General features: G+C 41.1%; 1 protein-coding gene across 3 annotated transcripts in view; it reads left to right on the top strand.

Moving 5' to 3' along the window:
- Window positions 1-14,138, top strand: part of unc45b (unc-45 myosin chaperone B) — a 98,740-nt gene extending 84,602 nt beyond the window's left edge. For all 3 annotated transcript variants that reach the window (XM_069922079.1, XM_069922069.1, XM_069922062.1), the window contains 4 exons: window positions 5,834-5,949; window positions 8,717-8,834; window positions 10,705-10,860; window positions 13,708-14,138. In XM_069922079.1, the coding sequence (XP_069778180.1) occupies window positions 5,834-5,949; window positions 8,717-8,834; window positions 10,705-10,860; window positions 13,708-13,980 (663 nt within the window). In that variant the 3' untranslated portion in view covers window positions 13,981-14,138. The remainder of the gene's footprint in view (window positions 1-5,833; window positions 5,950-8,716; window positions 8,835-10,704; window positions 10,861-13,707) is intronic.
- The last annotated feature ends 613 nt before the right edge of the window (window positions 14,139-14,751 follow it).

Here is a 14,751-nt window from a genome sequence, read left to right as displayed (position 1 = left end):
CAGGTGTGGTCGGTTCTTCGGTGCTCCTCCTGCAGGAACAGAGATCGCCCCCTGCAGTAGGCTAGTGGTGTATCACCGCAGTTGGGAAAGAAACTGTCCTTGTATGTAATGTCCTTGAATCTTGTGATTGCACCCTCGTGAATGTTCTTCCAAGTGGAAGAAGGGGAAAGAGAGTGTGGTCGGGGTGGGATGCATGTTTTAATATGTTGGCTGCTTTTCTGAGGCAGTGGGAAGTGGAGGTGGAGTTGATGGCGAGGAAGGGAGTTGGTGTGATGGTCTGTCCTTGGTTCATATTTCTCTACAGATTTTTCCAGTCTTGGGAGGAGTAGTTCTACTTGGTTTGTCTGAGAGAATTTTACAAACTTTTTTCTGATTTTCCCACAGTGCTTCTAAGTTGGACCATTGCATGGCATTTAGGAGTGTTTACTTGTTTCTGCTTTAGTCATCAGAATATGGCTCTCAATAAATTTCAAAGTACCAAACATTTCTTCAGAGAAAATTGACTGCTAAACAATGTTGTTTTTGAGTCGTTCTGCATTCACTTCAGCCGTTGATCAATGGGTCACAGTCTTGCCTCAGTTAAGAAACTGTGGGGCTGATCCACATCAAAGCCTTAAGAACAAGTTGTTGGCTGGTAACCCAGTGCTCCAGAGGGAGGGTATTGAGTTGGCAGGTACTATTCCTGCAAGGCACACTGAACTTCTGTCTGGTCTCTGAAGCAAATGATCCCTTAAACAATGTTCAATGAAAGCAGGGCGGTTCTTCCTGGCGAAACAGGTGCCAATATTTATCTTTCAATCAGCATCATAAATATGATCAGATTACCTGCTCCCTCATGCTGTAAAGTAGTAATTCACGTTACAACAAGGGTTCTTTATTAAAATGAAAGTTTAGAGTGAGAGATGGCATTCTTCTGTGTCTTTCTCCAGAGACTGTCAGACGTCTAGCAAGTTTCACATCCTGAAATGATTCAGCAACAGGATAGAATTCTTAAAGGGATACCAACAATCCTTGTTAATGTTACCTTTAATGTCATGTCTGTAGGATCTTGCCACATGCAAATACATTTCTGTTTTTCCAGCATTACCACAGTGATGGCCCTTCAATATATTTTATTGCTTTGGGATATCCTGACCGTGGAAAGTGGTTTGAAATCGCTTTTCTGTGACAGGATAGAAAGCATGTGGCAGAGAAACTGCATTTACACGTCACCAATGATACTTCATTTGAAACCTACTTCTGACCATTCAACCTTCATCACTTGGAAATGATCTGTCCTTATTCAGAGCAATCCCGGTCAGCTTGCTCCATGCCTCAGCACTTGTTTAATAATATGTGGATTTCTAAGAAACCAAGTTTCCAGAGACATTAAAAAGTCAGGTTGGAATAAGTTCAAATATATAATATTCTGGAAGATAGCCAGCCAAGTCAAAGGGCTGTGCGGACTAGCGAGGGATTACATTACCAAATAATTTCATTTCTAAATGTACCCTCCACTGTCTGCACCATCCTCACTTATATTGGGCACAAAGCACTAACCATCTTCCAAATCCATTAGACATCTTTACTTTAATCACATTGAGAGAGTAGCAACATATCACGTGAGAGAATAAAAAGACTAGAGGTCTCTGCCTGTCGGTCTTCCTTCCTCTCTCTCTCTCTCTCTCTCTTTCTTTCTCTCATTCCCCTGTAATTTGGTTTTCTCTATTTTCCTATTTTTCTTTCTCTCTCTCTGTCCTTTTCTATCCTATTATTCTCTCTGCTACTGTCTGTCTATTTTAATGACTCTTTCTCTCTCTCTCTCCTCCATGTGCATCTGCCCATCTGTCTCTCGCACACTTTTCTCTCCCTCCCACTGGTTCTACCTGCCCATTGTATTGTATTCTTCATCACCTTCCTGACATCAGATTCCGGAATCTGCAGTCCTTTGTTGTCTTAGCCTCTGTCTGAATCTCCCTCTCCACTAACCCACCTGGATCCACCTGCCCGCCATTGCCCTCCTCCCCTGATTGCCTGCCAACTCCGGCCTCATTCCTCCACCTCACATTTTTATACTCATTATCTCCTCTCTAAACTCTTAATGCTGATGCAGGATCTTGACCTGAAATGGCATCCATACCACAGACACTGCCTGACCTGATGAGCTCCTCCAGCAGTCTGCTTTTACCTCCAGATTCCAGCATCTGCTGTCTCCTATGGCTCTTTGCTATCCCTATCTCTCTTTCTCTTTCCATCTCTTCCTCACTTCTTATCTGCCTTCCTCTCTCTATTTCACTTGCTCTTTCTTTCCCATTTCTTCAAGGCTCACCATAGCTGAGCCAGTTGGACCAATCTGACAAACAGAGTTCAAGGACTGAAAATCTTCTCCTTATGGGCAATTTGTAATAGATGTAAAATATGTAAATATACAAATACCATCATTTGATTCTTGAGTCTCTGAAGATCTCAAGGTCAAGGAAAATTTCATTAAAATCAGAATCCCTACTGATGGTTGGGAAACCTGTCAGTCAGGAGAAATGGGTCAGGGCTGGAGTTATCATTGCAGAGAGTTATCGGAGAGCCTGGGTTGAGGGACCAGGTGAGCTGGGACATAAAGTCTTGCAACCTCAATCTGTCCAGTAAGCCTAGTGAAAGTTGGAATGCTGGTTCACCATACTCTTTCCCCACAGTTGCCACTGACTGAATGACCTTGTATTCTCCTTTCACCAGACAAAATGTTGGGCATCCTTCTCTGTTTAACTTAGAAAACAAAACTAGCAAGTATAATATCTGACCTTACTTGTAAACTGTTACTGACCAGGAAACAGCATCCTGCTCATTGGGAATAGTGGGTAACTGGCTTAATTGATCACAACAAATAGGGCTGTTGGGGTGGGATCTTGCATTACTGAAACAACTTAGTATTGAGAATAATGGTGAGGTTATTCACAATAACCATGGTGTGACTTAGACAGTGCATTTCTGTCACCAACAGCATGTGAGAGATCGAATTCAGCCAGTTGTTGGTTGAGTTTCTCTGCTACTCTCCAGACAACATTACAGCGTTATTTCACAGAAAGAGTTACCTTAAAATATATTGAACTGTGTCAGTTTGTAGAATGTGATAGTCATACAATAAACACACTTAAGAGTTGGACCTTGTCCATCATGGTGTCAATATATTTTTAAGATGGTGGCATGTCTAATTATTTCCACGCAACCACTGTCACTGAAGACTAATATGAACGTCTATGGAGGTTCAATTCTTCATAAATTTATTGTTGAAGATTTTTTCATGACTATCACAAATTAAAATAATTTATTTTAATGTTGGCCTCAATTTCTTCTTCTCTTGATTTTTCTTCCTTTCCGTCTTTTTATGTTCCTTTCCACACTTGATTTGACATTGAATTGACTAACCTAACAAGCCCTCCTTGATTTTGACATAAAAAATTGAAAATAAGAGCATGAGTGGGCCATTCTTCCCATTAAGCTTGGGTTTTCAGCATGATCATGGTTGTTCCTCTATGTCAGTATCATATTCCTGCTCTCTTCCCATAACCCTTGCTATCTATTGTGTTAGCTCTATCTATCTTCTTCTTGAATATTTATATCAACTTACACTCAATTGTCTTTTTTAACCAATAATTTAATTGGTTCCCAACCCTCTTGAATGAAGAAATTTCTCCTCAGCTCAGTCCTACATGTTTTTATCACATAGCCTGTCACTGTGAACCCCGTGTATCTGACCCAACTAACAATGGGAAAATATCCTCCTATATCCAGCTGTTACAGTGAGTTCCCCCTCATTCATTGAAACTCAAATAAATATAGGGCTGGTAGATCAAATCTCTTCTCCTATCACAGTTCCAGCAGATAGATGGAATCAGTTTGGTAAAACTTTGCTACAACCTGCTATCAAAAATATATTCTTTCTTTGGTTAGGAGATGAAAATGTCTCATAATATTCCAGGTGTAGTCTCAGCAAAGCAAAATTATGTCCAGACACCCTTGGTCCTGTGTTCAAAGCCCGTTGCAATAAAGACCAATGTACCATTTGCTACCTTCCCTGCTTTATGCTTCTGCATATTTTCAATGGTTGGTGCACAAGGACACCCAGGTCCCTCCATTAAACAATCTCTCAGCATTTCAATTGAATTCTGCCTTTCCATTTTCCCTGCTGCACCTGAAAAATGTTTGTCTGCTTACTCAACTTGTTTAAATTGCCTTGAAGTTTCTTTGTGTCCTGTTCAGAACTCATAATTTCACTCAGTTTCATGCCATCAACAAATTTTGCAAAAATGTTTTTGGTTTGATGTGGTCACGAGTGATAAGGCAATACATTACCATCACCTGGATGTCCGACTTCCCCCTGCTCATCACTCAATGGACCAGGGAGATGCACAACTGCATGCCCAAGGAGAAAATAACATATAATTTAAGAAATAAGTATGATACTTTTGCCAAAATATGGCAACCTTATCTCAAGCGCTTTGGTGATTAGCTATAGCAACAGCCCACAGTTCTAAAAGGCTAACAAAATACATAAAGACCACAGCAATGAAGCACCTCAAAGAGTGGAAGTAGATTAGAGAGACTGATGGTACGCTGAATTTATTCTTTTCTTTTTCTTTTTACTATTTTTCTGTTGGTTACTTTAATTCCTTTAGTTGTTTAATTTTCAAAGTTTTGGGGGAGGGAAGGAAATTGTAAGTAAGCTGACATAGTGTTTTGTATCTGGGAAGTGAATTATACTAAAAGAAAGTGTAAATATATTTAAAAGAATTGTTTTTTTTGCAGATGTGACACTGTTTGTTTTGGAAAAATTGAAAAATAAAATTTTCAAAAAAATAATATTGAATGAAGAAATATAATTTGTTGCCTAAGGACCCAGTGTATTATTAATTTGGTAAGGAAAGCAAAATGCAAAATGGCACATAACATCGCATGTGTAGTCTCACCAAGGTTGGCTGTCTGCTTGCATTAGGGCTTCCTTTTCCTGATGTTCAAAATCTCTTGCCAACATACTGTATGCTTTGAAATTGGCATTGCTCATTGGGAAGTTGATCATTCTGAGACCAAATGCCTTTGTCATTATGTCCAGAACATTGGCGTTGCATGTCTGTGACCAGTGGTGTACTGGAGGGATTCGACCTATGTTGTTGGTAGTACATATGAACAATGTGGATGAAAACATTTGACGGATAATTAGCAAGTTTGTGGATGTCGTGAAAATGGTGGATAGTGAGGAAAGTTATCTCAGGTTACAGCAAGAAGCAGGTCCAATGGAAAGCTGAATAAAATGTTGGTGGAAGGAATTTAATTGATTAGATGAAAGTTGAACGAATACAGTATATGGTTGACTACTTTGGATTGTTGATGAACAGAGGAGCTTTGCGGTTCAAGCTTGCAGATCCCTGAAAATGACAACACAAACAGATAAGATGGTGATGAAGGCATCTGTGCCTTCATAGGTTTGGGCAAAGAATATATTAAAAAATGGAAGATAACTTTACAAAACACTGGTTAGACTGCATCTGGAATATAGTGTGTCGTTCTGATCCCTATCCTATAGGAAAGATGTAATTTCCCGGGAGAAAGTGCAGAGGAGATTTACCAGAATGTTGCTGGATTGGAGTCATCGGGAGAGATTGGATGGGCTTGGCTCATTTTCCCTGGAGTAAGGAGGCTAAGGGGTAACCTGAGAGAGGAATACATATTAGGGATACCAAAACAAAAGGGCATCAGGTGAGAACTCAAAGGAGCCACCTTTACCATTTGCTCTTTATATTTTTGTCATCTTCACTGTCAATTTGTTTCATAAAGCCTGATTTCCTTCCCATTTTCCCTTCAGATCTATGAAGTGGTGCGGCCGCTGGTGAGTCTTTTGAACACGGAGCTGGATGGCTTGCAAAACTACGAGGCTCTGATGGGACTCACAAACCTTTCTGCGAAAAGTGAGAAGCTCAGGCAAGTTGTTTACCTCTATGAATCCAAGAGTCTGAATTCTGGTAGAATATGTTTATGTTACTGTATGGAAGGATGCATCAAAGAAGATGGTCTTTTAACTCTTTACACCTATGCTGCTTTTTTATACAGATTTCAGATTTATTGTCAGACTACGTACATGACATCACAGACTACTTTCTCCTGTGGGTGTGGCAGAATTACCACTAATTGATGGTACAAAAAATAAACTGTACACAGCACGAGTAAAAATCTGACTGCGCAACAAAAAGAGAAAAAGAAAATCAATAAATTCACAAGAGTCCTTGAACAAGTCCCTGAGTGAGTTTGTCATTGAGGAGTCTGACGGTGGAGGGGTAGCAGCTGTTCCTGAGCCTGGTGTGTCTTGTGGCACCAACGCCTCTTTCCTGACGGCAGCAGCAAGAACAGAGCATGTGCTGGGTCATGTGGGTCTTTGATGATTGCTGCTGCTCTCCAATAGTGAGGAGGGTTTTACCTCTGATATCCTGGCCTGTGTCCACTACCTTTTGGAGGGTTTTAAGGTCAGGGATCATGGCTTTTCCATGCCAGACCATGCCAGGGTTTCCGATGTCATACCAAACTTCCAGAAACTCCTGAGGAAGTAGAGATACTGACATGCTTTCTTCATGATGCATTAGTGTGTTGGGTTCAGGAAAGATCCTCCGAGATAGTAACTCACAATAACTTTTTTATTTGCTTACCCTCTCCACCTCTGATCCCCCATTGATCACTGGATTTTATACCTCTAGATTTCCTTTCCTGAAGTCAACAATCAGCTCCTTAGTTTTGGTGACATTGAATGCAAGGATGTTGCATTGCACCATTCAGCCAAGTTTTCAATCTCCATCCTGAATGCTGACTCATTCCCTTCCTTTATACACCCCACTACCTTGGTATCGTTGGAAAATTTGTTGATTGTCATACTGAGCCACACAGTCATAGGTGTAAAGTGAGTAGAGCAGGGGGCTAAGAACACAGCCCTGTGGTGCTCCGATACTGATGGAGATTGTGGAGAAGAAGTTCTTACCAATCTTCACTAATTGTGGTCTGGAGGTGAGGAAATCCATGGGCCAATTACATAGTCGGGTGTTAACTCCCAGGTCTGCTACTCAGTGTTGAACTGTAGTTGATAAAGAGCATCCTGGTGTATGCATCTTTTCTGTCGAAGTGTTCTAGAGTTTTGTGTGGAGTCAGTGAGATGGCATCTGCCTTAGACCTGTCACTACAATAAGCAAACTGGAATGTATCCACGTCACCACTCAGACAGGAGCTGATATGCTTTATCACCAGCCTTTCAAAACATTTCATCACTGTTGATATAAGTGACACTGGTCAATAGTCATAAAGGCAGGTTACTACACCTTCTTTGACGAGTAATTAACATCTGCTTGAAACAGGTGGGTAGCATGCCCTTCTGGAGTGAGATATTGAAGATATCTGTGAACACCTTGGTAAGTTGGTTAGCACAGATTTTTAATTCTCAGCCAGGTTCTCCGTCCAGGCTGGATGCTCTCCTCGAATTCACTTTCCTGAAGGCAGCATGCATGCCATCTTCAAATATGCACAGGACGGGATCCTCAAGGGATGTGGGTATGCGGAGGGGTGGATTTTGCTGTTACAGTCGTCAAATTGGTAGAAGGCATTGAGTTCCTCTGGGAGAGAAGCTTTGCCATCTGCTACTTCACCGGATTTTGTCTTGTAGCAGGTTATGGCATTTAGGCCCTGCCACAGCTGTTGGATGTCCCTCATCATTTCCATTTTCATCTGGAATCCCCACTTTGCCCAGGAGATGGCTTTCCGCAGGTTATACTGATCAGCAGGTTCTGTATTTCATTGTTCATCCATGGCTTCTGTTTGGGGAAAACCCTGAATGATTTGGTAAACCTCCAGTTTACTATGACTTTCTCCTACTCTGCCTGCAAAGTCCATCATTTTTCTCTCTACTTCTCAATATCTGATTTTTCATGTTTCCGCTCTCCTTTTAGGGAGTGCAGACAAGTTCCAAACAATTGTGGATAAATAGTTCTCCTCATCCCCAACTGCCTCTTTCACAGATTATCCAATATCATTTTGTACAATGGAGGGGCGACTCGTCTTCAGCGTCTCATCCAATTCAATTCTAGATTAGATTTTATTCTAACACTTTACTTTTGGAACAAAGAATAAGTTGGGGGTTTTTTTAAGTATATGTAAATTTTTAATCTGAAAGCACATAGGAGCTTTCAAGACCAACAAGAGTGAAATTGCCACGATAGCTAATCATGAATGAATAAAGTCCATAAAGTTCTGTGACCCAATGAGACCCAGCAGTATGATTTGATGATATGGTACGAGAAAATGAGCACCAGGAACTTCCCTGCTACGAAAATCAAAAAAATCCACAGATGCTGGAAAACTGAAACAAAAACAGAAAATGCTGGGATCTCTCAGCAGATCAAGCAGCATCTATGGAAACAGTAAGCTTTGAGTGGTAACATTCTCATTCAATGCAAATTGGAGATACATTGGATTCGGCCAGAATCTAAACAGGTTTGAGGGACGCAAAATACAGCTAGAAATAAAAAGAATGCAAAGCACCCAGCCATTGAGAGAGAACCAAACCGCAAAGGGGAAAAATTCTCTCCCTGCGTGTGGCACTTAATACATGTTAATGTATTAGTCGTCTTCCTCTTCATTGGCTGTGGGAGACTTCTGCATATCCTGAGATCACAAAATGCAATTTTAGATCTTCTTTTCTTTCTGCATCTAGGCAAAAGATAATCAAGGAGAAAGCTCTACCCGAGATTGAGTGTTATATGTTTGAGGAACATGATCAAATTCGACAAGCAGCCACTGAGTGTATGTGCAATATGGTTGTCAGCAAAGAAGTAAGTGGGAAATCAGTATTATTTATCATCTGAGGGAATCTGAAAATGCTTCAGTCAAGCATTTCCTTGGTTTTATAGCATCCATTATTTCTTGCATTACTGTTTGAACGTGAGCAACAGGAGCATAGGGTAAATCATGCAAAACTTCAAGGTTGCTCTGTCATTCAGTACGAAATTGACCAATCCTTGCACCATAAGCTTGCCTTCCTTTGTATCGTTTAAATTAATTAGTGCCTAAAATTTTATCCAGCTTTGAATAAACGTAATGAAAGAGACAGCCTTCTAGGTGAGAGAATTGGTGTCAGACTAACCAAAGTTCTCCTTATCTGCCTTGAAGAGGCAGCTCTTTATCCGTATCCCACAATCCTTGGTTCAAGGCATTATAGTGTGTGGAACCAGCATCTTGACATACATCCTTTCCATCCCTCACAAGTCACATACAAGATTATTATCATTTGACCATACATATACAACGTGCATTTCTCTGGACATTGGTGCACACACACACACACACACACACACACACACACACACACACACACACACACACACAAAACACAGCATATAATAATCAAAGAGAGAGAGAGAGATTTTGGAAAGAATTCATTGGCTACAGGATACTGTTCACCAATCTCACAGTCTGAGGAAGAAGTTATATTGCAGCCTGCCAGTCCAAATTTTGAAACTCTTGTATGTTTCAATGAAATCACCTCTCATTTTGAATAAAAAGGTTGATCAACAGTTCATGAAGTCTATGTTCATTAAGAGTCATAGATGTACAGCAAAGAAGCAGGCCCTTTGGCCCAACTTACCCAAAGCAACCATTGAACTTGTACTAATCCCATTTACCATACCCTTCTATGTCTTAACAATTCAAATACTTGTCCAAATGCTTCTTAAATATTGTGAGAGTCCTTACCTCCACCAGTAGAATACTCTGGATTTCAAACACTCTCTGTAAGAGAAACACCCCTGTCAGCCCCCCTCTAAACCTGCTACCTCTTACCTTATAGTTGACCGTCGCTGGGTCAAAATCCTCCATCTCCCTCCCCACACCTCGTGGACTGAAGCAGGTCAAGAAGGTTGCTCACCACCATCTTCTTAGGACAAATAGGAATGAGCAATTAAATATTTGCTCAGACTGGAAAGCTCAAATTCCTTGAATGAATAAAAATTATATCTATTCCCTCTTGTTTAATTATAACTCCTTATACTTTAATGTCACTTTGCAGTCTCCTCTGCTCCAGGGAGAACCCAATCATATTCAGTCTCTTCATATCACTGAAATGCTCCAATCCAGGCAACATTTTGGTGTTCCCAGTGTCTCTTACCAATTTTTTGAGATGCAGTCTGGAGGAATCACATCTTGTTATGAGAAATGCTCTGACCAAAACTATAGGAAATTGTAGAGGGTGGTGATTAGAGCTCACACACACCACTCTCCCTTCTCTCCACTCTGTCCATACTTTCTGCTGCCTTAGGAAAGTGGGTAATGTATTAAAGAATTCCTCCCTCCCCAGTGATGTTCAATTCTCTTCTCTCCCATCATCAGCTAGAAAATATATGTTTGAAAATAGCACAACCAAATTCAAGGCCAGTTCTTTCTTGGTGTTATCAGACATTAGTAAACTAATGCTGCCCATTTTCTCTCTGCAACACTTTTGTTTTGTCTTGCACTACCTGTTGTATGCAAACATAGGTTAACTTGCCCAGATACCGTGCAAAACAAAGTTTCTAACTGTATCTCAGTATGCTTGACAATAAATAATTCAATTCAATTGATTTCAACTCAAATCAATTCAATCTTCTCTCCACTTTCTCTGGCACAATGAAGTCCTTCCTATAGCTAACCTTGTTTTATTTCCCCAAGGTTCAGGAGCGCTTCATAGCTGAGGGGAATGACAGACTGAAGCTAATGATGTTGCTTTGTGGTGAAGATGATGTGAAGCTCCAGCGAGCAGCGGCAGGAGCACTTGCCACACTCACCACCAACTGCAAGGAACTCTGCCACAAGCTAACAACAGTGGTGAGTTGACACATTCGGGAAGGAGAAGCCAGTATACAGCAACTTCCATTACTCCAAGTGCTCATTAGGCATTGAGTATTTCTGCAATGAAAGGAAAGGTGTATCAAGAAGAATAGGCCTTGTTTATTGTATATGATGAACACAAAAGATCCTCCAGCTATTGTACAAAGGGGAGTCCCCTCTGTGTTCTTGAGGCATTAGTTATCCCCAACTCACATCATTAACAAACATGGCTATTTGTGGCGATTGGCTCTAAACAAATTGGACGTTCCATTCCCTACATTACAACATTGGCTGCACTTCAGAAACTCCATGGGACATCTTGAGCTGGTAGAATGTGCAGTCAGTCATTCGTCACACAATGATGTGCGAGATCATTTTGTGGCAGTGGTCCAATCTGTCCCATCTTGTCATCTTCAACCTGCCTGCAGGCACACTCCATCATTCTCCAAATCCTCTCCACCATTGTTCTGCCAAGTTGGAATCACTCACACCACCCTTCTTTTCTATCCAATTGTGGCCAGATGTCTACCCTCTCTGCAACCTATCACATTATCCTTGTTTCTTCCTCTTTCTCATCCATATGCCAGTCCCTTCATCCTGAAACACAACACCAATTGCTCAGATGAATCCCAGCTTTACCTTAGCATCATCTTTACTGTCTCTAAATTATTATATCGTGCATCTGAGGAGTAGCAACACAGGGAAAACCAAATCTGGTGTCTAAAGCCTCCATCACAGGGAAAACCAAATCTGGTGTCTAAAGCCTCCATCACAAACTCCATTCCCTGGCAATCAATTCCTTCCCTCATCCCTGGCAAATCTGAAACTGGCCCACTTTGTCCCAATCATGATGGAATACTTGGTGCAGAGGATGAGTTTTGGGCCAAATGACCCTGACATTATGTATTTTAAAAATATTTTTGGCTTTATAACTGCCCTTCTGGCCCATGAGCCTGCCACCAAAATACCCCAATTAACCTATAATCACCATACATTTTTGAAAGATGGGAGGAACCTGGAGTGCCTAGAGGAAACCCACGCAGACATGGGGAGAATGTACAAACTCCTTGCAAAGCACAAAGCCCTGCAAAAGTTAATGGACACAGCCAAGGATATCACCTCCGCACCTTCGAGAACATCTCCAGAGAACACTATCATTCCCTGGAGCAGCAATCATCAAGGATCCACACCATCCAGCACACACTCTTTCCTCACTGCTGCCATCAGGAAAGAGGTATAGGTGCCAAGACTACCTGTCACCACCAGGTTCAGGAACAGCTGTTACCCCTCCACCATCAGACTCCTCAATAATAAACTTAATCGGGAACTCATTTAAGACTATTATGTTTGCACTTTTTAAAAATCTCTGTATTGCACAGTTGGTTTACAGTTCTTTCTTTATTTACATGTGTATGTGGTGTACAATTGTTTTTGTATGATCAATAAGTGGTCATTGTGCTTCGTCCGCAGGAAAATGAATCTCAGGGTTTATGTGATGTCACGTATGTACCCTGACAATAAATTTAAATCTGAGCTGAGTAGATAATCATGGGGCAGTAAAGCATTCCAATGATAACTATGAGCATCAATGCAGTGAGTGTATTACTTTTTATACATTACATCAAGTAATACAACCAGAGGCCTTGAAAGCCTTAAATAGCTTATTACTGTGTATCATTCACCTAGTCACTCTTGCACGCAGCACCAACAACTTGCATTCCTATCGTGCTCATTTTGCACTCCGCAATCCATTTGGGGATGATTTAAGAAATGGCGAGAGTAAAAGGTCACAGAGCAAATGGAGAAAAGTCAGGAGGTCCTAAAACTATGGTCAGGACGAAGAACACAGTTGTACAAGTGGCAAGGGCAGTGCATGTAGTCTCATCACATCCTGAAACCCTTTATTAGAGATGTTAGGTCTGCTTTGTTCATGAATGAGTGAGACAAACACCAGGCTGAGTCGAAATCAGGGTTCTTTGTTCTTTATTACCGGATTGTAACACTTGCGACTAAACATGTTAGTCGGAGAATGCATTCTGCCGTTATCAGCAAAATGGTGATTTTTTATACCCTTGGATACATGCTTAGAACATCATCATATCATTACTTGTCCAATGACTAAAACTGTTGCTATCCTTTCCCTGCTAGCTTCCTGCCTCTCAATCCATCAATGTCTCTCTTATCTTGTAAGTACAAGGATGCATTTACATCTTGTTACAGCCCTGTACAGGGCAGGGTAACTCCTTACACATTCCCATCTCATGATGTTTTACCTTACAGAGAAGGCATGAGTTATGCCAGTTTCCTTCAATCCATACTGAGGGACCATTACAAAATGGGAATGAAATGACAAAATCATGAAGGAACAGAATTGTGTCTTTACACTCTACAGGATGACCCAAAGAATATCCCCTTTCATGCACTTGTCCTGCATCAAACATTTGCTCCTCTCCCTTGCTCTGAGCCATCCCAACATGCTCAATATCTTCACTTCCCTCTTTCCTCTGCATCCCTCTCCTATTGATTCCTACTTCCTTCTGCACTTCTCCACTTACTTCCTTTCCCTCCACTTCACCCCACTGCTTCCCTCCTCCTTTGTTTCTTTCCCTCATTCTACTCCTGTTCCATCCAAGAGCTACATCATCAATAATCTACTTCTCCTCATCCAATCAGCAACATCATAATATCTATCACCCATTTAAATCCGTGCCTCCAAATTGTCTCACCCCAAACTCGTCCATTGTTCCTGGGTAACATGGTGCCTCAACAGTTTACAGATGTCAGATCAAAGTGGAAGTTCTGAAAGGAACTCTCTGAGACTTTGTTTTCTCTCTTTGCTCGCAGACTGCCCAATGGCTGGAGATTCTGCAGCGGCTCTGTCTCCATGACAACTTGGAGGTCCAGCACCGTGGCCTTGTCATTGCTCTCAGACTAATGGAGGCAGACAAGGAGATTGCTAAAAAGCTGATTGAGAGCGAATTACTGGAGATCATGACTGTGATTGGCAAGCTGGAAGATAACGCCAAGCATCAAGATGTTATCAATGTGGCTCGGGCTTGCCTTGTGAAAGCCATGGATTACTCCCTGATCAAACCAACATCCCAGCAAGGAAAATAAAGAGCAACTTATGCAGAATAATTAGATTACTCCATTCAACTTCACTGTGAAATATAATTGGTTGTTTACTGAAAGCCTGTCTGGCCAAAAATCCCTGTAAATTTTCTTTTGATTTTGTTACTTGGTCATTATAAAGCAGTTGCTGGAGACTTTTAAAATGGTTTATTAACTTCATTGTTGTGACAAGTTGCTGACTGGAAAACAAAACTTATTTAAAAAGACTACATGTAGGAAAATAAAATTAATTTTGATTTCCCACATTAAGCACCAAGTACTGGAAGCTAAACTCCTTGTTAGCAGGTGAAGTCCAAGTATAAATAAAAATATGTTTCTTGTATTTTTATGGCTACTTTCATGCTATTCTGATGCTTCGCAGATAATGAAGGTTTCTTGAAGCTTAGTCGCTGATGCAAAGAGACAAATTCTTACAAAGCAAACTCCTGCAAACAGGATGCAATAAGAAAATGAAATTCAAAAGTTCAACAGATTGAAATGCAAACAGATAATGTTGGAAGCACTCAGCAGGACAGCCAGCCTCTGTGAAGAGAGAAAAATATTTAACGTTATAGGTCAAAGGCACTTCAGCAGTGTGGGTTATGCATAAATTCTGAGCTCCTTTGTTTTGTATTCCAAATGGTGCCCTGAGATTGTACTGTGATGAGGGCATAACCGTAGCCAGCTAGTAGAGCTACTCCTTCACCATTCCAGAGACCCATGTTCAATCCTGATCTTGGGTGGTGTGTGACTATGTGAAGAAGTTGGCACATGCTC

Source organism: Narcine bancroftii, chromosome 1 (assembly GCF_036971445.1).
Source record: "Narcine bancroftii isolate sNarBan1 chromosome 1, sNarBan1.hap1, whole genome shotgun sequence".
Classification (NCBI taxonomy): Eukaryota; Metazoa; Chordata; class Chondrichthyes; order Torpediniformes; family Narcinidae; genus Narcine; species Narcine bancroftii.
The sequence above is the reverse complement of the archived record's forward strand: the minus strand, read 5'-3'. Positions and strand labels throughout refer to the sequence as shown.